A 25114-nucleotide genomic window follows, 5' to 3' on the forward strand; every position below is an offset into this window, starting at 1 on the left:
AGGCTTCGATGGTGCAAACAAGTGGAAGACGAGATCGAAAGACGCGATTTTCCAAAAAGTAAAACAACAGACAGAAAGGAAGAGAAATCTTTTCTTAGTTCGGCTTATAGGACAAATGTTCTGTAATAGGCCAACTAAGTAAGTCATTGTAATTATGACTGCGACATTATATATATTTTTAGTTATTTATACAGCAAACAATTATATATTTTTCTTATTTGTTAAGGGAAGACAATACTACTTGTGATATGGACCCCAAAATTACGTAATATTTATAGTCCATTCTTCATACATCTCTCGTAGAAGTCCTTGATACAATGCTATAATTTTATTCTGTCCAGACTGTATTATCGGTGGAAAATTTCGGCCCGCTGAAAACTTCCAAAACTTCTTTTGTCAACTACGAAAATGCTATTCATTTCAAAACTAGGGATCTGCTCTTAGCACATTTACGAGGGCAGTTCGGAAACTTCTTAGCCTAGCACAAAAAGCGCGGTATAAACAGAAAAAAGTTAATTGTTTTGGAAACTTTCATCTCTGTTATGAACACATGTTAAATTTTGTTTCGATCTGGCAACTCCTTCATATAGAAACAGGTGTTCAACTACGAAAATGCTATTCATTTCAAAACTAGGGATCTGCTCTTAGCACTTTTACGAGGGCAGTTCGGAAACTTCTTACCCTAGCACAAAAAGCGCGGTATAAACAGAAAAAAGTTAAGTGTTTTGGAAACTTCCATCTCTGTTATGAACACATGTTAAATTTTGTTTCGATCTGGCAACTCCTTCATATAGAAACAGGTGTTCAAAAAAGACGCATCCGCAATTTTTTTATAATGGAAAAATTAGAAATGCTTGCTGTCATTAAATATTTACATAAAAAAGGTTTATCAGGACAAGACATTCATAATGATATGGTGAATGTGTTAGGTGAAAGTGCTCCTTCATATGCAACAGAAAAAAATTGGTCGTAGAAGCATTGAAGATGAACCACGTAGTGAACGTCCAAAAACAGCAACAACAACAGAAATTGTAGCCAAAGTGCATGATATGGTATTAAATGATCGACGAATAAAAGTGCGTGAAATTGCTAATATCATGGGCATCTCAAATGATCGAGTCCATTTAATTTTGCATGAAGAACTACAGATGAAAAAGCTTTCTGCAAGATGGGTGCCGCATTTGTTAACAGTCGATCAAAAAACGCATAAGAATGAACATTTCTCAAGCTTGTTTGGATAGTTTTAAGTGAAATAAAATGGATTTTAAGCGTCGTTTCATAACTGGTGGGGAGACATGGATCCACCACTATACTCCAGAGACAAAAGAACAATCCAAACAATGGACTGATGCTGGAGGAAGTGCCCCAAAGATGGCAAAAACAATTCAATCGGCTGGTAAGGTTATGGCAACGGTTTTTGGGACTTCAAAGGTATGTTATTGATTGACTATCTGCAAAAGGGTAAAACAATAAATTCAGAGTACTATTGCAACCTTTTGGATCAATTAAATGTACAAATTCGAGAAAAACGTCCTGGCTTACAACACAAAAAAATAATTTTTCATCAAGACAACGCACCAGCGCACAAGAGTGTTTTAACAATGGCTAAATTCAACGAATTAAAGTACGAGTTGCTTGACCACCCACCTTATTCTCCTGATTTAGCTCCCAGTGACTTTAACTTGTTCCCAAATCTAAAAAAATTCTTTGCTGGCAAGCGTTTTACCTCAAATGAAGATGCAATTACAGTTGCAAACCACTATTTTGAAGACCTTGAGGAAAACTATTTTAATCAAGGGATAGAATTGCTAGAAAAGCGTTGAACTAAGTGTATTCAAGTTTCAGGAGATTATATTGAAAAATAAAAATATTTTTGAAAAACATACTATTCTCTTTCATTGATAGACTAAGAAGTTTCCGAACCGCCCTCGTAGGTTTCACCGGTCCTGTTATTTTTCTATGTAGATTCGCAGGCAGAGAGTATATCTCTGTTGGGGTCTGGGGATCTGCTCTTAGAACATTTAGTTTCACCACTTCTGTTATTTTTCTATGTACAGTAGCAGGATGAGAGTATATCTCTGTCTGCATAGCTGACTGATACTTTCTTACTTGCTTAGTATTAAATTTATTGAGGATACTGGAAAATCCCGACTCTTACTTTAAGTTCGACTAATAGATGAAAATCTGTACGAGGAAATTTCCCTGATTTACATAAAACAAACCTTTCAAAATATTTGCTTTTTCAACGTTTCTTTTTATTCTTAATCATAGTTTAAGCAATTTTAATTGCATTTAGCCATTTATTTTCTACCATCTGTAAGTGTAAATACCGCCACCGCGATAATCAGGACGACTATTACCATAAGGTCCACCCAGATGTTGGCCATAACCAGCTGTAGCATCAAATGAATGTTTACCATTATCACTGGTCCAAATATTTTTACGGACATCGGCATTCACATTGTAGCCATCCTTGGGGGAGCCACCAACATTAACATTTACTTGCGGATCCTAAAAGGACAATAATTTCAAAATTTACATTAGGTCTGTACGATAACTCAAAAGTTTGTACAAATTTGTACAAACCTTTACAAAATGTTGTTCGATAACAAACTTGTTCAGTAAAAGAGAAATGAGAAGTAGTTGCAAGTACTCGCAAGAACTTGCAAATACTTTTTACTTGCGAAATTATCGAACAGGCCTATTATTGGATATTCAAATTCGTTCGTACCTTAATTTGTTGCGGTGGTGGTGATTTATCATCGGCAAGTGCAAATGCGCTTAGGGCACACAAGAGTACGAATGCACAAATGAAATATTTCATCTTTTTAATAACTTTGTTTGATTGTAGAGCGAATGAAATGTCTTTTCAAACTGTGGCATCTTTAGAATTTGTTTCAATATTTATGGGAAAATACAGTTGACAAGAAATGTGGTCTAGAAATTAAATGAGGGGAATCACTGGCAATATTCCCCTCAGAAATTATTTTATATTTTATTTTTATTAATTATTATGTATGTTTCGTAGATGATTCATGACGGAGCTGTGCTTTTCAAGCTTTTCTGTTTGTATTATTAAGAAATAGGGGATTTCTTATACAATGTCGGTATCTTGAAATCTTACTGTATTGATAACACTCAACATGACCCTTTCATGGGTTATACAATTAGTTTTTTTTATAAATGCATTACAAAGTAAAAAATGAATCAATCAGCTTTGCCGACAGCTATATGCCGTCAGCCTATGACTACAAAAAAAAAAAAAAAAAAAAAACAGTAACATATTTTATTCTATGGAAAGATCCCCAATAGCATAGAACTCGCATTTCGTAGGTGAAAAAAGAAGTTTTTAAATTTTTCAGCTTAAATTTTTTAGGAAGTGAGCCTAATTATTCTGACTTGCTTGTTCCACAAACATCCCAAAGGCACTCCCCGATTATTATTAGCTCAATGATATGGGACTTACCTATATAGTGATTAGGAAACCTCTCACGGTAACATCCGAGCAAGTACTGCAACGAAAGCTTGCCATTCTGTTGTTGTACTCGAAGAATCTTTGTAGATGGTCTACTGAAGACATGAGGAGGCACTCTGTTGAAGTTCTCAGGGCGGCATTCTGACAGGTTTGAATAATTTTCCATCATATTCCGGACCATACTGGCGCGGCATAGCTTACCAAAGACCGAAGGTTTCTTTATCTACAACCCATGTGATGAATATAGTGGCCGTAGACTAAGTGGCGGATACTTGCATATTCCTCGCGTGAAAATGGTGGTAATGATATCCGCATACTTTAGATCTCAATGCCGTCTGGAGGCTGCGGAATACCGGAGGGGTAGAGGATAAACAGTTCCGGAGATATCACCCCATCTTGGGGCTTGGACTTCTGGTCTAGCCTGCCTGACTCAGTGTACACATGTACATGCGTTGACGGTGAATACGCGTACAAGCGTCGTATAAACCACGACCTGTACCAGCTGACCGACATCGATATAGTAAAACGTATTGAGCTATAACGATTGGGTTGGCTGGGCCATGTCAACAGGATGAATAAAGATGTCCTCGCCAGAAAGACATATGAATACGATCCATTTGACGGTTTACCCCTCAAGGAAAAACTCCATGCAAAGATTAAGTTAAAGAAGACATCAGAAGATCGGTGCGTTTGGAAGTCTGTTCTTAGTTCGACTTATTGGACAAAACGTTCTGCTTTGGTGCAGCGATGATGCATTGCATCAGAACGCTTGAATATTTTTCGGGTCAACTTTTGTAGCACAGTGTCATTTATGGACATTTTCCGAAAAATTTGCACTGTCTGAAAGCCAAAACTTACTTAAGAAACGTTCCAATGCTTTTGCGATGAGCTAGAGAGTTATCAATTATTATCTTGGTTGCAATTTTTGTCTTAGTGCGGGGTCGAAAATCTCAATGGTAAGGCTGTTTATGCCAAAATATCAAACAAAAAGAGTGGATAAAAAAACTTCAGGTCAAAATTGGAATGCTCGAATTTCACCGTAGACATATGCTCTAGTAGACATTTTTGCTCAGTACAATCCAAGGAATCAGAAACGCGACCCGCCCGGTAGGGTTTTTCCTTCCACACAAATCTCCCCGCCCTAATACTGTATATTCTTGATCAGCATAAAATTCGAAGTCGATATAATCAAGTCCGTCTGTCCATACGTCTGGGTGTATAAATAAACAGCTCGCAATATTTAAGTTAGAGCTTTATAGTTTGGTATAGAAATTTCTATTACACCTAAGATGTTTGGTTGTGATTATGGGCAATATCGGTCCACGTTTTGATATAGCGTCCCATATAACGATACCTCTCGATTTTCGGTATTTCGATGGTTGTGGCCTCAATATCCCACCAAAATGGCTGCAATTTAGTATTTTGTCTTCATTAGGGACATAAAACTTTCGGCCAGAAATTTGTCGGTATAGAACGTTCCCTTCCGATTTTCTGTATTTTTAAGGTTTTAGCGTCATTGTCAAACCGAAATGGATGAAATGTATAATATAGTAATATAGCCCTCATAGAAGGGTACCTCCCGATTTTCAGTATATTGAAGGTTGTGACCTCAAAAACCAACCGAAAATAAAATATTCCACCTCTCCACTTTGTCGATATATGTACGTCCATGACTTCAAACAATATCCATAGAACAGCTGCAGCTGCAAGAAACATGGTAGTTAGCAGTACCAGATTTAATCATCTCGATATTCATAAGGGCACCTAGCTGTCTCCAGATCAAAGAACAAGTAATAAAATTGATCATGTTGTGATAGATGGAAGACATGCATCAAGCGTGTTGGATGTACGATCGTTCCGAGGTGCAAACATAGACTCGGACCACTACCTTGTTGCAGCAAAGGTACGTACCAAATTAAACGTTGCAAACAAAGTGCGAACAGACACAACACGGAAGTTGGACATCGGTAAGCTGCAATCACAACAGATAGCCGCAGCTTATTCCACTCAACTGGCCCAACTGCTTAATCAAAGTACTCCTCGTCCCTATAGCATAACAACACAATGGCAAAATATTGCCCACTCCATGCAAACAGCCGCAAAATCCATATTTGGATTCCAGAGACCTCCACAAAGGAATTCATGGTATGACCAGGAGTGTCGTGCTGCTACCGAAGAGAAAAATGCGGCATATAGAGCTACTTTACAATCAGTAGCAATTCGTAGCGCACGAGAGAGATATCGGGAGAAAAGGAGAGAAGAGAAACGTCCGTGCAGCAAGAAAAAGAGAGAAATGGAAAAGCGGGAGTGTGAAAAAATCGAGATGTACAGGAGCCAGAATGAAGTCCGAAAATTCTACCAAAGAGTGAAACATCAAACAGATGGCTTTGGTACAGGCACATCCTCCTGTAGAGACCAGCAAGGTAATCTGGTAACAGATACAGATAGCGTGCTCAGGATATGGAAGGAACATTTTTCCAATCTGCTGCTACCACAGATCCAAACCCAGAAGATGGTATAGAATGCATACCACCCGGCCAAGATGAGGTAAAAACAGCAATCAACCGGCTGAAGAATAATAAACAGCAGGAGTCGATGGCTTATCAGCCGAGCTGTTTAAAACCTGAGGCGAAGTGCTGATATGGTGTATGCATCAGCTAGTTAGCACCATCTGGCAGGAAGAACGCGTACCCGACGATTGGAACCTGAGCATCCTGTGTCCCGTCCACAAGAAAGGAGATAAGACCGTATGCTCCAACTATAGGGGCATACGTCTTCTCCCTATTGCCTGTAGTGTCAGGGATATTGTGCAAACGACTAAAGCCAATGGTCAACGAAATAATTGGACCATACCAATGTGGCTTTAGACCTTGCAAGACCACCATTGACCAGATATTTACCCTGCGGCAAATCCTTGAGAAGACCCAAGAGATGCAGATCGACACATATCACCTTTCTGTCGATTATAAAGCAGCTTTCGACAGTCCCCTCCGATCAAAGGTATTCCATGCAATGTCTGACCCAAAATTTCAGTGGGCCAAAATGCATTTTTGAAATTGTGAAATTTTCACAATTTTAGTGTTTTCTAAAAAAGTTTTCCTAAAAAAATATTTTTATAAAACCGAAATTCGCATACGGCGCTTATTGTGGTCTTATTAGGACGATTGTTATTATTTATGAACGTTTTTAATTAATTGAATTTTAATCGACCTAACATGACCTAAGGAGTTTGAATTGAAAAAGTAAATTCTAGCGAAGTCCCACACACCCAACCAATATGCTACGATCGTTTCGCTGGTGGTTTAATTCAGCTCATCAGACATATCGGATGTGAATGGCTAGAAGACAAAGACTGATTTTGATAACTTCTATTATACAACCATTATTACAAATTTGCAGATATGAAGTATTTTTGAAGCCTTTTTCTTATAAAGTCAACCTCTAAAATTATTTCTCAATACATACACATTTACAATCAAAGATGGCGCGATTTTTTTACAAAAATATTTTCACATTTGTAGTAAATACAAAGTTTTTCTAAAAAGTTGCAAATAATTTTATAAAACCGAAAAAAGGCCGCAGGCGAAAATATTAAAATCGCTCGATTTTTACAAAAATATTTTTGTTATTTAAAAAAAATACAAAGATTTTGTAAAAAAATGCAAACACATAAAAATTTCCTTATTTAATTTTTTTTTTCAATTTAAATAATTAATATACTCTATATACGAAATGTCTTTGTCGAATACCGTAGTCTGGTTAAATTTCTCCGAAATGCTACTGACAAATTTAGATATAATTTCATTTCTAAATACTTTTATGAAATCTGGAAGATTTTGTGGAAACTTCGGTATTGTTTGGCACTTAAGCCTTCTCAAATGTACAATGCCGTTTATATTCTAACTTCTTTCTAAAATTTATAACCGTTCATTGATCAATAGAAAATAATGAAAAATTTCGCAAAAAAAAAATAAATAACTTTGACACTAAGAAAAAAAATCGTTGGCACTTATTTCTGTGTTTTTTTTTTTTTTTTGTAGTTATGTCCGCATTACTTCACGGACATTACTCCCAACGAATTTTGGGAGTTATGTCCGGGCACCGTTTTTTTTTTGTTCTTTTTATGAAATTACACCCTAATTTTTGTTAGTTTTCTTCATAATAACTTTCGAAAAATCACACCAATTTATTTTCTGTTAAACACTGGATTACATTTGGGCCCTAAACATCTGCAAAAAGGCCTCAATGAAAAATGCAATTAGACCCCAATATTATTTTGATCCCAATTTTTCAAATGATCGATTTACTTGTTGTGAAGACAAGTTGGCCCCAACAGCTGAATGAAAAAAGGACCCAAAAAGACGAAAATAGGCCCCAAAAGTTTTGTTGTTGTTTTCCATATATCTGTTTGGGGCTTATTTTCATTTTCAATTTGGGGTGTTATTTAATATGGCCTTATTTCTGTATGCCGATTAGAAGCGATTTGTATTTTTAAATTTTCGAAATGGTGACATGAACTATTTGATTTTTGTCGTTGGGCGCATCCACTGTGGTGTAAGGTATAAAAATACCGTCCACTTGAGAATGATAAACATGTGGTAAGCAGACCGCATCCTCGTACGTGGTCGATAAAATAAAATGAGATTAGAATTTACATTGCCACATCGGCCCGGCCGAACATAACGCCGTTCTAATAATAATATATAATAATAACTGTTCCACAAACATCCCAGTCGGGACAAGGGAGACTTCTCTCACATCAATGAGTGCACCCCGATTCATATTAGCTCAATGATATAGGACCTACAGTTTATCGCCGAGTCCGAACGGTGTGTTCTAAGACACCACTTGCAGAGAAGTTTTACATGGCTGAAATACTCAGGAAATGTCACCAACATTACTGAGGGGTATTTTGTCACCGTTGAAAATTTGATGTTACATGGTCGGGGAACCGAACCCACGACCTACTGCATGCAAGGCGGGTGTGCATTAGGGTTATGACTTTTTGACATTTTTCCTCAAAAATGATTTCCTGTAGCAGGGATGAATGAACTTTTGCCTATTAATCACTATGCTATCATTTATTCCATTGAAATATAAAAAAAGTTCACGCACAAATCGATTTAAAAAAAATAATTTTTTGAAAAAATATATGAAATGAAAAAAATTTTTTTTTTCAAAAAATTATTTTTTGTTGCACGAATGAATAAATATAAGCCTACTAATAACTATAATAACGTTTATTTCATTCAAATATTAAAAAAGTCGCGAAAAGTCACTTTAAAAAAATTTTAAATTTTTTGTTTTTTGTTAAAAAAAAATATATTTTTGAATAAAAGCGTTTACGAAATTTTTACGATTCTCAGAATTGATGAAAAATAGTGAGAAATAAATTTTATGTCATTTTAATTATCTCATGTGGCTCTAAAGTTTATTTCCAATTATATATCTGTTTTCAGTGACTTCAAAAAATTGTCCATAATTTTGATAAATTCAAATTTTAAAATCATTTTGTGCGTGAGGTTTTTTCACCGAATCACCTTATAATTAAGATTTTATGTAATCTTATGGCAAAACTCATCACGCTATGATACAGGGATATGAGGTTGTAAAAAAGTCATAACCCTAGTGTGCATACCATTGCACCACGGTAGCACCCCGTTCTTACATGTTTTATATACAATAAATTCGATGTTGTGGATGCAAAACGGATGTGTTATCAAAATATGAAGAACAGGCTGTATGAGCCATGGCTCTCTATGCATTGCTTCGAGAAGAAACTGTTAATGTACAGTTTCATTGCAAAATAAATTAATTTTATTTTGCTGGGTAAGTTCTACCTAAAACCACGTGTTTTGTATTTTTGTAATTTATAATTTATTATTCTATAATCTTACTATTAATTTAATAGCTAACATAATATTTAAAATCTAAAAGTGTAGACACCACCACCTCGAAAATCAGGACGGCTATTGCCATAGGGTCCACCCAAATGCTGTGAGTATCCTCCGGTCACATCAATTGAATGTCTGCCATTTTGGCTTTCCCAGACATTTTTACGAACATCGGCGTTAACATTGAAACCATCCTTGCGGGAACCACCACCGCTGACAAAAATTTTGGGATCCTAAGAAAAAAATAAATAATAATATTAAAAAGAACATGAAATATTAAAATTTTATCTTACCTTTATCTCTTGCGGTGCTGCATATACAGCAGCAATAATGCACGCCAAGAGCATGAAACAGCCAAAGTATTTCATTATGTATGATGTGCTGTCTGTTAAGTCTGATTCGAAACTGATAAGAGATATTCTCCAGCTGGCTTTTTATATAGCTCGAAACATATGTATGTTTTCTTTATCGCTGAGCTTCTAAAAATATTGGGGAATCACTTGTGGTGCATTTCTGTCTCTCAGTATTTTTATTTGTTTCTTATTTTTTTATTTTTATTTATTTGCTTATACTTCAGTCTTCGGAAACTTTTGGGGGATTTTTTTTAATATAAGACATTGTATGTATTTTAATTCTATGGAAATTATATTTTAAAAGATAATTTTATAAGCTACAACATTTTTGATGATATGTGGAAATAACTCTTAGAGGATGATATATCTTCTTCAAAAAAGTTCTTAAAGTTATCTTGTAAGACCTCTACTGAGGTACCAAAGGCTATATTCTACTCAGTTTGAGGATGAATCAATGTGATCTGACTCAATGTTTTGACTTTATTTTTAATACAATATTCATGTTGAGACAATTTTTAGTGCAATTGGTTCTCTAAAGATCCCTGGCAATTGTACCTTTAGCGTGAGGTTTCAAGCAGGATCGATTACTTACCCCTACATTTATGGCAAAAATCCCACATGTACACTTTGGAATGGACTATATCGGTACATTCCTACGGAGGTACCTCCCACACAAAATTTAAAAATTTTTGGCACAAGTGCAGCTCAGGATCACTTCTTGGATCGTCATGAAATTTTTTGCAGCAGGTTGTGCTCGCCGCCCCTTAAGCGACGGTGCAATTTTTTTCGGGTGCATGTATGTACATACTTTTTGAAATAATGTCCCAATAGATCTAAATAATCCTGCCAACACCAACTCAAATTTCCGAATTTAGTATGCGCTTGGGCCGAAACTTTGCACATCGTAAAACTTCTTCCAAAAGAACATGATTCCTGACATAATGATCTAAAAGATCCACAAAAATCCATTGTGACTAACCAAAGTGCCTGATAACTGTCGAAAGAGAGGTTGGCATTAGTCTAACCTTTGCTCGTCGTTATATTTCTACACTCTTAAATCATGTTCAGAAAATGTTTTTTCAAAATTTTCGCTAATGCGAAGTTTACGGACATGTCATTGAAATTTGTACAGTCTTCGCGGCTCAAATTACGATAGTATAACTTTTATCGGGTGTTAGTACATAATAAGACTATTGCCCTTGAGCTGTAAAAATCCTACGGTCGCCAACTATGGCTCTTAGAGGGAGTTCTCCATTTGGTCCATTGAAGATGGACTATATCGGTCCACTTTTGCCGGTACCTCACCGGATGCCAAATATGGCTCTTAAAGAGAGTCCTCCATTTGGTCCATTGAAGATGGACTATATCGGTCCACTTTTGCCTGTACCTCCCCCACTGATCATCAATAAGAAGGCTAACATTTCTTCTACGTAAGTCCGACTGGTCATTCATGGAAGCCATATTGATCTTCTATAAGAAAACCTACTGAACTTCTATGAAGATTTTTTTGAGCAGAGCTTCAGCTACTACTTTCCTTCTATCATTGTGCTGCGCAATAAATCTCGAATATTTTCAATTCAATCAAAGTCGCTTAAGGTAAGTTTAAGGCTCTCCTGGTCTTTAATTGCTTAGAATTTTTACCGCATGTAGTCCTAATGAGGTCTTTTTTGTCATATCGCTCATATTCCTGATGAAGGTCTGAGCTCTTTAGAACTTATCTGTGAGTAGATTCCAGAAACGGAACAAATGTATTTACCACCATATATCAATGATATACAAATGGGGGCGTGACCTCCTATTAATTTAAGTTTTATTTGTAAGATAGTGCTTTATTATTTTGGTATAGAAGTTACTATTACTCCTAGCAGCTTTGGTATCGGTTGTGGCCTCAATATCCGAACGAAATGACTGAAATTTGGTATTTAGTCATCGTTGGGGATATAAAACAGTTCACCTGAAATTTGTCGGTTTAGGTCCACGCCTTCATATTGCCGCCATAGAGTGGTACTTCCCGATTTTCGGTATTTTGAAGGTTGTAGCCTCAATATCCCACCGAAATGGCTGAAATTTGCTTTTTACAATTCGTTGGTGGTATAAAACACTCCACCTGAAATGTTTCGGTATAGGTCCAGCCTTCACATAGCCCTCATAGAAAGGTAATTGCCGATTATCGGTATTTTGAAGGTTGTGGCCTCAATATCCCACCGAAATGGCCGAAATTTGGTATTTAGTCATCGTTGGGGATATAAAACAGTTCACCTGAAATTTGTCGGTTTAGGTCCACGCCTTCATATTGCCGCCATAGAGTGGTACTTCCCGATTTTCGGTATTTTGAAGGTTGTAGCTCCAATATCCCACCGAAATGGCTGAAATTTGCTTTTTACAATTCGTTGGTGGTATAAAACACTCCACCTGAAATGTTTCGGTATAGGTCCAGCCTTCACATAGCCCTCATAGAAAGGTACCTGCCGATTATCGGTATTTTGAAGGTTGTGGCCTCAATATCCCACCGAAATGGCCGAAATTTGGTATTTAGTCTTCGTTGGGGGTATAAAATCAACCACCTGAAATTTGTGTGTATAAGTCCAGCCTTCACATAGCCCCCATAGAACGGTACCTCCCGATATACTGTAGTTAGCATATTCCACTTCACCTAGGAGAAATCCCTAACGTGGCGGAGATTTTAATACCTTCACAAATGAAGGGAAACTATGTTATTGTTCAATTTTTCTACAATACATCTCATGGTGGAGGGCATAAAAAGGTCGACCCTACCGATTCTAACTTAGCTCTTACCTGTTTAAGTATGCAATCATTCCGAGACTACTATCACACACTAAGTTTATGATTTTCGCATGTTGGAAGCGTGAGGTCCTGACTCTCAGATTTTACGCAATCTGTTGCGGGTTTCTGGTATCAGAATAAACGCAAGTAGAGCTAAAATTGCACCAGAGTTCCAGCGTACATTTCAAATGTGAAGTAACGGAAGAGTAACTGCATGTCGTCTCTGCAGCCCCCTGTTTCCTTCATCTCATGTTTACCGTTGGTGAAGGCTGCTTTTAATTGAGCAGAATTGTTCATCATGGATTTCATGTTAGTTGAGGGGCACCGATGTAGCAAGAGGGTCGGCCCTTTGTCGGAAAAATGTAATATTTATATTTCCTATTGTAGAGAAAAACGTCGGTAGTTTTCTTGAAAAAAAAAAAAAAATCATGAAGAATGTTTTTTGGCCTGGACAACGGGGGTAACCTTGTAATAGTCCTATGGATATCTTCGAATTTCTTCACTTAAAAAATAAGGTCTGATGGTAAACAAAAAACCAATATCTTGCATTCGAAAAGCCCCCAAGCAAAAATAACTATGTGAATAGAAGATTCCACAAATTCTACGAACGACATACCAAACAAGTAATTCCCCAGTAGTTTTAGACACTCATAGGAAAATGAAAAAGCGATAATGGTCTGATCTATAAAAACTGAGCTTGTGAAAAATTCACTATCAGTTTTGAATCAATCTTCAATACAGAACAAACACATTATTCAAAATGAAATTCGTTGGCTGTTTTGCACTCATGGCTTGCATTATTGCTGCTACCTGTGCAGCTGATCCACCACAACAACAGATAAAGGTAAAATAAAAAATGCTGTTTAAGTTAGAATTGATTATTACATTTAAATTGGTCCTATGAATTGCATAGACATATTCCTTAAAATCTCCTCATTCCCATTTATTACACCCCTGTAATAGTATGAGAGATTTCAACGAATATTCACTTGACAACCGCCCTCTTGAAGCATCTATGCAGATGTCAACATAAACTAACAAAAAAAAAAAAAAAAACAAAAGAAAGAATCGATCGACAGCTTGACTTGCAAGCAACAACACCCGCGCTTTTTCGTAAGCATTGCTACATATCGTTGTAGAAAGGTAATATTGTTTACCATTAAATAAACAACGGCAATTGAGCCAAACTCTTTTACTAAAAACTATCGTGTTTTTATTTTTATTTTCTATTTCTTTGCATTTGTATTGACGGCCAAACGTACGCATTGGGCGTACTGGCTCTATTGGGAGAGCCTACGTACACTTGTTCCCCCCAAGTCCCTATAGTGCGGACTAAACATTTGGTCGCTTCGGGCCGAATAAACATTTGATCCAATCGAGCCGGATATTCCAGTTGGCATAATTTTGGAATTAAAATACAGTCCACAACATAATTGCAGCTTTCAACTACCATCGGTACGAATAGTGCAAAGTGAGCAATAAATAAAAAGAAACACAAGTGTTCGTTTGTTTGTGCGGTCGTTTTACAACGTCATAGATTCCCTCTTTTTTGTTAATCGGTCAAAGTCCAAATCGTGGACAGACATACGGAAATAGAAATATCAAAACAAAAATAATACATATTTGCTTCTAAATATTTCGCTTTAATTTTTGTTTATTTTCCTCTAAATTGTCGTTTACCTGTTTCTTATTGTTGTTGCAAAAGGTGTAAAAAATATTCCCAAAAATATTTCTATTTTGCATTGATTTGTTTTCGCTAGCATTAGCAGTGTAAATATACAAACGTATATTCATCAATACATCGATTACATATTTACACTGCACGGCCTATTCGTGGTCCCTTCTGTGTTGATACACACACGCTTGTATAGCTACATACTCCAGCATCGTCGCTCTGTCGTACCGTCTAGTCGGTCAGTAAGTGGCTTGCATGCAAATATATACAAACACGCATGTACGCATAAATATTGCATTTTTGGACATTCCTCTTTCTGTCGTGTCCGTTTTTATTGCACAGTCTCCCGCCGGTGTATTATTACACAGTACTCGGTCAGTAAATTAGTACTGTGACACACTTTATTATTTTTTATGGTAAATATAATAAATCGGTGTCAGGGAACATTTTAATAAAATTTTTGGACATTTTAGAATTGCGTGCACCCTACAATCGGTCAATTGGACATTTTCTTGTGTAGGGAGTTATTAAAACGTATTTATTTCGATTTGTATATTTTTCGAATTTCAATATAGTTTGAAATTCTTCTTGCATTTTTGGACACAAATACGCTACATTCGGTGGCTATTTGTATAAAATCGCACCCTAAAGTCGCTCAATTGGACATATTCTTGTGTAGGGTGTTTTTTAAACAGAATTTTGGCAATTTTATATTTTCTTGGAATTTCAATATAGTTTGAAACTTTCATTGAATTTTGGACACAAATAAGCTACATTCGGTAGTTATTTGTCTGCATTTGATATTGCACGCACCCTACAATTGGTCCATTGGACTTTTCCTTGAGTAGGGCGGTTTTTACTCAAATATTTTCGAATTTTATAATTTTTTGGAATTCTTATATTGTTCGAATTTCCAGTTATATTTTTTGGCAAATACACTACAATAGGTAGTTAGTTCGTGTCATTTTGGTCGAAAGCAGATATTTATTATTGGCTTTTAATGCAAATTCATATCGCCTCGTACCGTTTTTGGTAATAATCTCGTCAACTAAATGGTAATTTACAAATTATACATCATTTTTGGATCTAACTATTAATTTTAAATTTCCCATTGTTGTTCTTAGACAAATTTGTTGTTCTTAGACCCTTAGAGTTGTCAATTCTATTTTTAGTTGCTTTTCGCTTGCAAAATTTAGAGACTTTTTGGAATTTTGAATACTGTTTTAAAATTTCTCATTGCAATTTTTAGATAGACGCTACAATTGGTAGTTTGAGAATTTATCCCTTTGTTGAAAATAATATATTTTAGTGTACATTTTACCGATTTAAATATAGTTTAAAATATTCTTTCTGAAAGTTTCGCTACAAAAGGTAGCTTGAACATTTCTGGTTTTGTGAAAAATAATATATTTTATTTTCATTCTTCTTTGTGGCTTTATATTTTTGTACTTTTGTGTCATTCGCCATTTTGTTGGTTTGTTTTTCCTAGTTTTCACTAATATGGCTTTCACTCCTCCACATTTATTAATTCGTGCTTCCAAGTCTATCGTGACATTCGCTGAACACTTCAGTACATTAAAGGAAGACGAACTTGACTTTTATGGCCTCGAAGTTTATTGTGAGGAAATTTAAAAATTGTGGAAAACCTTTCAGGAAACTTTTCAAAAATGCCTCTCTCGTATAGAAAGTCCCGAGAAACTTCAGTCCATTTATGAGGAGTCGTATCAAACATATGTTAATTGTTCTTCAATAATAAATTGTTTGTTGTCAAAGTTTAGTAGATCATCTAAATTGTCCCTGAACTCATTGAAAAATAGTTCGGTAGATTCCTTAACGGAACATCCAGGCGATATTTCTTCGGAAAAACAGTCTTGTGATATAAATGTTAAAAACAAGAGTTCGCCGCATCACACCTCTCAAGATGTTGGCACGCAAGCGACTAGTTCCACAATATTTGGTATTGGGAATCCTAGATTAGGCTCGAGCTTTGTTCATGATCTCCCAAAATTTGATAGCATTCATAATCTTGCGTTACCTCCTTTGGATATTGAAGTTTTCGATGGAAACATTCTTAATTGGCCCACTTTTAGAGACTTGTTTAGTGTGGTTTATATAAATAACTCCCAGGTGACAGATATTGAACGCTTGTGTCATCTGGTGAGTAAAACTAGTGGTGAGGCTCGAGAAATCGTCTCGAAGTATCCTTTGACTCATCGGAGTTTTAATCTTGCGTGGAATGAATTGAATTCCACCTATAATAATCCACGGTTGCTCGTCCACAATCAATTAAAATCTTTGTTTTCGCTTCCTGTGTTGGATCAGGAAACTAGTTTGGGACTTAAGTCTATTCAACGCGGGATCAATAGTTGCCTTTCGGCAATGGCAATTTATGAAATACCTACGGATAATTGGGATCCGATTGTGGTTTTCATTTGTTTGCAAAAATTGCCTCAGATCACTTATGCTTTATGGGAGCAGAGTGTGAAAAATAAGTCTCGTCTTTCAACTTGGAAAGAATTAGATCAGTGTTCACCAGCGAGCTGCTACTGAGAGCAAATTATCGTAACTTTCAATCCAAAACACACGGTAATGTATGCTCAGTTGCTCTCCGTAGGGGCTCGCTGGTGAACACTGAATTAGATGCATTCTTGACAGAGAGAATTCGTACTCTTCTGTGTTTGCATGAGATGAGAAGTGTTGGCACTTTGTATAATTCGACTTGTAAAGTGTCTCCTAAATCTTGTACTTCTTCTCCTTACTCTTCTCCCAGTCCCAAACTATTCTCGACACCTCTTCCATCGTCGCCCAAGACTTGTTGCGTTCTTTGTGCAGAGCAACAACACAAATTAAATGTTTGCCAGCGGTTCGTAAATTGTACGCCGTTGGAAAGATATAAATTGGTCAAAAGGCATCGTTTGTGTGTGAATTGCCTTCAGAAGGGACACGAGGTCAAAAATTGTAAAAGTCGTTCTTGTCGCAAGTGCAATCAGAGGCATAACACTCTATTGCACTGAGATCGCTCTATGGTGAGCAGTCCGAGTCAAATTGTGACTCCCAGAAGAAGAAGTAGAACCTTAAATTGTAGCACAAGTTCGTCTACATCTAGCGCTCCGTCGACATCGGTCGATAATGTAGTTCGACAATCCTTCCACGTCAGGCAGAAAAGAAAAGTTCTATTGGGAACAGCACTGGTGAATATCGTTCACCAAGGTGCTTCTTTTCCTGTTAGGGCGTTGATCGACCCCGCTTCTGAGTCGTCTCTCGTTTCGGAACGACTTCAGAAGGATCTGGGACTCCAGGTCCACTCCAATAAGTCGTCCATATCTGGAGTAAATAATACTGTCGCAGCTACATGTCGTAAAAGTTGTACATTGAAACTTCGTAGTTGTGGTGACAGGTCGTCTATTTATGAAATTTCGGCGTTAGTTGTAGATTCGATATCGGGAAATCTTCCAACATTTTCGGTCACTTCGGACCTTAACGAAGACGTGACAAATATAGTTTTGGCAGATCCTCAATTCGGCGAATCGCGTCCCGTAGATATTTTGATAGGAGCAGATTTGTACCCGAAGATAATTAAAAATCATTCTCTTCGACTTTGGTCTGGTTCACTGCTCGCTCAAAATACATCGTTTGGGTGGATCATTACTGGCCCTGTCACATAATTTGTCGTTTTCGTAAATCGTACGGAAAAAAAGTTGTAAAGCGGCCTCAAACAAACATAACGAACGTTAGCTCACGTTGCACTATCGTTCGCAGGGTCCCTAATGGCCCTTTCGTTAGCCAGGTCTATAGTGATCTGCACAACTACTGGGTCCCTAATGGCCCAGTCGCTTGAATGGTCCCTCATGACCATATTTACCGCGGGGTCCCTAATGGCCCAATCGTTTAGTTTGTAAGCCTATCACATGGTCCCTAATGGCCATATTTACCGCGGGATCCCTAATGGCCCGGGGTCCCTCATGGCCCATCGTTTAGCATGTAAGAATGTTTTTGAAAAAATGATATGCTAAAAAAAGAAAAAAAATTGTTTGAAAAAATGTAAAAGGTTATGCTCACGCCTGCACTATACTACAGCTTAATACTTTTGTATACATATATCGTTATAATGGAATCTGTTAAAACACTTGGATGTTTCAAGGGAGGCGGCAAATGTTTAAGTTAGAATTGATTATTACATTTAAATTGGTCCTATGAATTGCATAGACATATTCCTTAAAATCTCCTCATTCCCATTTATTACACCCCTGTAATAGTATGAGAGATTTCAACGAATATTCACTTGACAACCGCCCTCTTGAAGCATCTATGCAGATGTCAACATAAACTAACAAAAAAAAACAAAAGAAAGAATCGATCGACAGCTTGACTTGCAAGCAACAACACCCGCGCTTTTTCGTAAGCATTGCTACATATCGTTGTAGAAAGGTAATATTGTTTACCATTAAATAAACAACGGCAATTGAGCCAAACTCTTTTACTAAAAACTATCGTGTTTTATTTTATTTCTATTTCTTTCATATTGACGGCCACTCGTACGCATTGGGCGTACTGGCTCCATTGGGGAGCCTCGATAACACTTGTTCCCCCCAGTCCCTATAGTGCGGACTAAACAAATGCTATTATTCCAAGTTCCGGTTTGATTTAATGTTATTATTTGCCGTTTTTCCTTAGGATCCCCAAGTTCATGTCAATGGTGGTGGTTCCCGCAAGGATGGCTTCAATGTCAATGCTGATGTTCGAAAAAATGTTTGGGAAAGTCAAAATGGCAAACATTCAGTTGACTTGACAGGAGGTTATTCTCAGCATTTGGGTGGACCTTATGGCAACAGTCGTCCTGACTATCGTGGTGGTGGTGTTTACACCTATAGATTTTAGATAAAATATATTTGGGAAATTTATGGCAAAATTATATGTATATTAATGAAATAAAACAAATGAATATAACATATATCTTTATAGCTTTTTCATTAGTTTGAGAATTACGAATTTAAACACAAAGAATAATTTGTGTTTACGGAGTTTCACCCTCTTCACACCTCTTGCCTCTGAACTCGTTTTCACCTTAATGAAAATTTTCATAGTCTGGCACAAGACAAAGTTTTCATTTCACATTTTCATAAAAAGAGAAATTGAGCCCCTGGAATGTTATCAATAAAATAAAATCATAAAATACAAAAAGTACAAAAGTGAGGAACATAATTGCGATCTCTGCTGCATAACAGAAGTCCATGTTTTGTTGCATGTTGGACCCTGAAAAGTATATGGAAATTTTGATACAAAACATATTCTGTTCCTACAAAAATATTCAAACAAATCAAGCATTTTAACTCTGATATACCTTTAAGTAGTCCGTTAAATTTGAGAGTCCTTCCTCGATGATTCCTAAAAACAATTTAAAGGCTGCGCTAAGCGTTTGTCATGGAAGCCATGCAGATTGAATGGACAAATATTCACCTCTGTAAAAACAAATTGCATATTATAGAAAAAAGTTCGATGACAGAGAAGCCACTCCACAGCCGATATGTCCAACAGCGAAAAATCATCGCTCATTAAGCACGACTCCAACGAGAAATTAATTGAAACTCTATTATATATTTAATTATTGTTTTTATTTGTTATGCACTTTATTGTTGGTTTTTTTTTTCTTAAAATTAAATATTAATTTGTTTTTGTTGTTTTATTTTACATTAAAACATGTAACATTTGATTTCTTTTTATCAATACATAAACTTAAATAATTGAATATAGTATTTATTATTTTAATAAGTTGTAGTTGTTGTTTTGTAGGCTTACAAAATAGTTTGCTTTTGACAGTTGTTAATATTATTAGTTTTCATTTGCTCAGTATAGAGTTGAATTAAATTATGTTTTTATTTTATTTATTTTTAATATAAAGATACAAAGTAGCACACAATTAGCAAATTAAAATAAAATATACATACAAGAGATTTATTTTTTTTTCATAATTTTTACATTAAATGGCACAATTTAAGAAGCTTCTGTTTACAATTTTTTTTAAACATTTTTATTCGTTTTTTATTTGTTCGTTATTAGAAAGAAGTGTGCCTTTAAGAGTTTTTTTGTGAAAGTAGGAGAGAGACTCTTTGTAACAGAATTTTTGAACTTTTTTTAGTAAAGAAATGCTAGATTTCAGCAATTGATTTTATTTTTTGTTTTTATTTTCATACAAAATGTTCGAAAGCCTGTTGTTGAGATTTAAAATGGACGTTGTTTAAAGTAGAGCCAAAGAAAAGAGAAAGGATTACATAAATAGTAGAAAAAAAAATCAATATTCCGTAGCACAGTGATTTTATTATAACATTTTTTTAGGAATATACAGTCCAATCATAAACATTATCTCACCGTGAGTTTTCTCACTCTCGCCTCCTTCCTTATTATAATCATCACAAGGGAGAACAAAACTCACGTTCGTGAGAAAAGTTGCTATCATAAATGTCATAAATGTGAGAATGTGAGGCAAATTTCTCTCACTACAGAAATGAAGGTGAGTTGAACAAATAATGTAATTATGGTCATTTTTATAGAAAAAATCGACAAAAACGAATATTTTGCATTTATGTATAATGATAATCAATTGTATTTATTTTTGTTTTACGTTGAAAGTAGCAAATAAAAAACAATTAGAAATTCTTTTGGCAACTATACATATTCATCAGTGTATCAATGACGCAAGGAAAACCTCAATCGAGTTTGGCGTAATTTGGAGGCGGAGTTGAAGGTGGCCATCATTTTTCAGATAAGGGAAGCGGTTCAGAATCATAGGATGGCAACAGGAATGGAAGAGGACCCAATCAGGAGCACCCCTTTCTGCAATTGTTGTCCCTCGATACAACAATGTGCATATTACTAAATGTGCATACGTTATTTAAGTTAGGCCGGGGCGATTTGTATGAAAGGAAAAAACCTTAATGGGCCCTTCGCGTTTCTTATTCCTGGGATTGAACTGAGCAAAAAAGTCCACTAGACCATAGGTCTACGGTGAAAACCGAGCCTCCCGATTTTGAGTTCAAGTTTTTTATACACGACAAAAATTGTAGCCAAGATAGTAATTAAGAACTCCCTACAACATCGCAAAAGCATTGGAAAGTTCATTCACGCGGTTTTAGCTTTGAGAAGGTGCAAACTTTTCGGAAAATGCCGATAAATGGCACTGTGCTACAAAAGTTGACCAGAAAAAAATTCAAGCGTTCTGATGCAAAATTTTATCCATGGAGAACGAAAATGCCTTTAGTTCGTTTGGGTCACTTCGTTTTATTTTTTTATAACGGTAAAGGTAATGAAAATCTGGGTTTCTTACATTTGCAAATTTAAACGGGCATATCTTCTTATTTTCACAACGGATTTCTATTGATCCTCCTTCCTTTTAAATCGGTTAACAAATGGCTAAATTATAGTGGTTTAAGTCTCAAAAACACAACAAAAAAAAAAAAAAAAACTCACAATTTTCAAAATAAATATTGAACAAAACAAAAATTTAAAATATTTTTGAAAATTATGAGAAATTCAATTATAGTTTTTTTTTGTGGGGGTTTTCAGACTTAAACCACTATAACTTAGCCATTTGTTAACCGATTTAAAAAGTAATAACTTGTTCGAAAGATATAATTCACCCCTTTAAAAGGAAGGAGGATCAATAGAAATCCGTTGTGAAAATAAGAAGATATGCCCGTTTAAATTTGCAAATGTAAGAAACCCAGATGTTGACTACTTTTACCGTTATAAAAAAATAAAACAAAGTGACCCAAACGAACTAAAGGCATTTTCGTTCTCCATGGATCCCAACACGATAAAATTTTGCATTAGAACGCTTGAATTTTTTCTGGTCAACTTTTGTAGCACAGTGCCATTTATCGACATTTTCCGAAAAGTTTGCACCTTCTCAAGGCCAAAACCGCCTGAAGGAGCATTCCAATGCTTTTGCAATGTATTAGAGAGTTCTTAATTACTATCTTGGCTACAATTTTTGTCTTTGAGTTGGATCGAAAATCGCAATGGTTTTGCCGTTATATGCCAAAATGTCAAAAAAAACCTTGATAAAAAACTTAAAGTCAAAATCAGGAGGCTCGATTTTTACCGTAGACCTATCGTATAGTGGACTTTTTTGCTCAGTCCATTTCCAGGAATCAGAAACGCGAAAGGCCCATTAAGGTTTTCAAATCGCCCCTACCTAATGTAGGTACTTACAAACTTTGCGGCAACTCAAGATGGTAAGTGCCATTGAATTGTTCTTTTGTTCGCTAAGGTTCCCAGAAAAATATTCGATGCCACGGATGCTATTCAAGCATGAGTGCGAGTGACATGTCACCTTTTTACCACCTTCGCCCATACGTTTTACAAGACCGCGACCCCCAAAAGATCCAAATAATTTTGCATGGCATCTTCAATAACCCAGCGCAATGGTATCTTAACCAACAACTTGGCATGTCATCTATATCAAAACTTTGTCATGGCATCACTAACGCTTTGGCATGTCATATGCCACGAACAAGAAGAAGTCAAAATAGGAAGGTTTAAATTCATAAAGTAAAATATAAAAATATTATAAATAAAAACATAACAAACAGAAAGTTAACATTATATTATTCTTATTGAGATTGTATTTAAAATTCATGAAATTGGTTCAAATGTTGAAGAAAGGATTTGAATTGAATTGTACTTAGCATTCATAGAATTGGTCCTAATGCTGGAGAAAAGATCGGATGTTTCACGTATTGCATTTTTTTACAATTCTTGAAATTCCTTCAAATAATGCTGAAGATGGGATCTTTCACAACTCTATTTGAACCAATGCAAAATATCCAGTGAAATATTGGCATCGCATGGAACAACTTCCACAAATGTTTGCTTGTTTTTCTTTGTATTCCTCAGCATTTGTCGTTTTGGCCATCATCCAAAATGAAATATTAAATATTTTTATTTCTTTTTGCCATATATGGCCATTAAATGATATTTGTTGAAATTTTTGCAAATTGCGGAAATTTTTCGGGTATAAATAAACAATTTTCACATATTTGTCAAAACAAAAAACAGCTGTTACAGATGTTGCCACATATCAAACATTTATTAATTTTTACCAATTACCAAGTATTTTTAAAGTGGATTGTTCATAACAAAAATTTTTCGTTTTGGAAATATTAGTTTAATTTAAAATAAAGTAGTGTTTTATAAAAAGTTATGAATTTAATTATTGCAAAATTATTTGTAAATAAAATAATGGTATGGCAACACAAATTATATTTTCAGTTTTCCAACTTGTGAACCCTTCTTCACTTTTTTCGCCCCTCCCTTGTCATTTGTGATAGGTCGAGAAGTGTGCTACAACTCACTCGTGAGAAGCTCCCTTCGTGAGTAGTCATGATCGTTATGATTATTATACCGCCGTAATAGGGGCCGCGAAGACTACCTGCTGTAAAATTTCAAAACTAAGTGAGATCTGTCCCTAAACTGATTTTTTGTAAAAAATTTTGAAATATTGTGTTGGAGGTCCCCTAAGTAATAGACAGATATAGTTCATGAACGAGCCTGATCTGTGACGACATCAATTACTTCGAGATTTAACGTGTGCATCTTTTTAGAGCAAAATGTTGAACCTTTTTGAGGAATATAACCGAAAGAGTGGACCAACATTGGCCATTTCAAAACCTAATCTAAATCTGGACAATATATTACGAGGTGATTTATGATTCACTTCTTAATATTTAATCAAAGAACACAAATTGAACTAAATAATGTGCACCAGGACATGCAGAAATATACAGCCCTATTCTGAACGCATGGGAGTTGGGAATTTTTTCCCATTCCCACATTTTCGTATTCTGAACAAAATTTTGTGGGAGTTTTTTCCCATTTCCCATCTCCCCTTATTCTGAATGAAGTTCGAATTGGGAATTTGTTCCCATGGGAAAAAAGTATACATTCTCTATCTTGAATTGTGGGAGAATTTTGTGTCTTTTTGTGGGAAAAATCTCCCCAACAAACAGTGTGGGAGTTTGAAAAAAAAAAATGCAAGAAATTTCATATTTTTATGAAATTTCATATTTTAAGACATCTACTCGACAAAATTATTGCAAATATTTATAATCGCCATGTGTTTGCTTAATAAAAGCATACAAAATGTACTGTAAAATATGTCATTAGTAGACTTCGGATTTTGCATATTCTTATATGATACAAAAACCTGCAAGAATCTAACATGTTTTACACCGATAAAAAATTTTCCTTTATGTTATCGAACAAAACAAAAAAAGTAGTAAAAATTAGTAGATTTTTGCAGTTCTGGAACAGACCATATGTATTGAAATACGAGAAAAAGAGTCATGGTTGATTCTATTAACGCAGAACAACAAGTAAAAACAAATCAATTTCAAAAGAATTTTTGGCAATAATTATTAAAATATATTGGAAAATAACCATAATATATACAATCTTTACAACTTTTATTCATTTTCGTAATATAACCTTCGGGTTTTTTAAATCAGACGACCAACGTTCTATTGAAAACGTGTTAGTCTCCTCAACGACACGACAAAGATCACAGGCGTACATACATATATGCCAAATTATTGCAATGCTATTCCATTTTCCGAAATGCCTTTTCTTGAATAGGATCGTTATTTTTGAACGTAGAAGCTTGAAATTTTGCAAGGGCATGTGTTTTAGTTTTAGATTCAATCACAAACGTATTTAATTATTATTATTATTATTATTATTATTATTATTATTATTATTTTTTTTTTTTGAGATACGTCTTCGGATATTTATGGTGACGATATGTAATAACAAGCAAAAATATGTAATAATCGAGAAAAATATCCGAACTTATCTTTTTGAATTTTTTTAAAAATATGCAAAATACGAGTTCTAGCGATCATTAGGAATAAGTAAAACTAGCGATATACTCGTTAAACCC

General features: G+C 35.4%; 3 protein-coding genes across 3 annotated transcripts; 1 reads left to right on the plus strand and 2 right to left on the minus strand.

Moving 5' to 3' along the window:
• Window positions 1-2233: 2233 nt before the first annotated feature.
• LOC141397583 (diptericin-D-like) lies at window positions 2234-2878 on the minus strand. Its single transcript, XM_073974032.1, has 2 exons — window positions 2732-2878; window positions 2234-2511 (listed from the first exon to the last, which is right to left on the minus strand). Exons 1-2 carry the CDS (start codon window positions 2822-2824, stop codon window positions 2308-2310), a joined length of 297 nt encoding a protein of 98 aa, XP_073830133.1. The 5' UTR covers window positions 2825-2878; the 3' UTR covers window positions 2234-2307.
• Window positions 2879-9328: 6450 nt separating this feature from the next.
• On the minus strand, window positions 9329-9808 carry LOC141397585 (diptericin-D-like). The gene is made up of 2 exons (XM_073974034.1): window positions 9663-9808; window positions 9329-9602 (listed from the first exon to the last, which is right to left on the minus strand). Exons 1-2 carry the CDS (start codon window positions 9735-9737, stop codon window positions 9399-9401), a joined length of 279 nt encoding a protein of 92 aa, XP_073830135.1. The 5' UTR covers window positions 9738-9808; the 3' UTR covers window positions 9329-9398.
• A 3411-nt stretch (window positions 9809-13219) lies between these two features.
• On the plus strand, window positions 13220-19132 carry LOC141397584 (diptericin-A-like). Its single transcript, XM_073974033.1, has 2 exons — window positions 13220-13350; window positions 18856-19132. The coding sequence occupies exons 1-2, from the start codon at window positions 13267-13269 to the stop codon at window positions 19057-19059; spliced, it is 288 nt and encodes a 95-aa protein (XP_073830134.1). The 5' UTR covers window positions 13220-13266; the 3' UTR covers window positions 19060-19132.
• The last annotated feature ends 5982 nt before the right edge of the window (window positions 19133-25114 follow it).

The sequence above is a fragment of the Musca autumnalis genome, unplaced genomic scaffold (genome assembly GCF_047663935.1).
Source record: "Musca autumnalis isolate F117 unplaced genomic scaffold, ASM4766393v1 scaffold_3, whole genome shotgun sequence".
NCBI lineage: Eukaryota > Metazoa > Arthropoda > Insecta > Diptera > Muscidae > Musca > Musca autumnalis.

What these genes read in the sequence shown, in the direction of transcription:
- LOC141397585 (XM_073974034.1), bottom strand. Translation starts at nt 9,737, where the DNA reads ATGAAATACTTTGGCTGTTTCATGCTCTTGGCGTGCATTATTGCTGCT. An exon ending in CAGCACCGCAAGAGATAAAG is followed by an intron (nt 9,603 to 9,662) that starts GTAAGATAAAAT and finishes TTTTTTTCTTAG; the next exon opens with GATCCCAAAATTTTTGTCAG.
- LOC141397583 (XM_073974032.1), bottom strand. Translation starts at nt 2,824, where the DNA reads ATGAAATATTTCATTTGTGCATTCGTACTCTTGTGTGCCCTAAGCGCA. An exon ending in CACCACCGCAACAAATTAAG is followed by an intron (nt 2,512 to 2,731) that starts GTACGAACGAAT and finishes TTGTCCTTTTAG; the next exon opens with GATCCGCAAGTAAATGTTAA.
- LOC141397584 (XM_073974033.1), top strand. Translation starts at nt 13,267, where the DNA reads ATGAAATTCGTTGGCTGTTTTGCACTCATGGCTTGCATTATTGCTGCT. An exon ending in CACCACAACAACAGATAAAG is followed by an intron (nt 13,351 to 18,855) that starts GTAAAATAAAAA and finishes GTTTTTCCTTAG; the next exon opens with GATCCCCAAGTTCATGTCAA.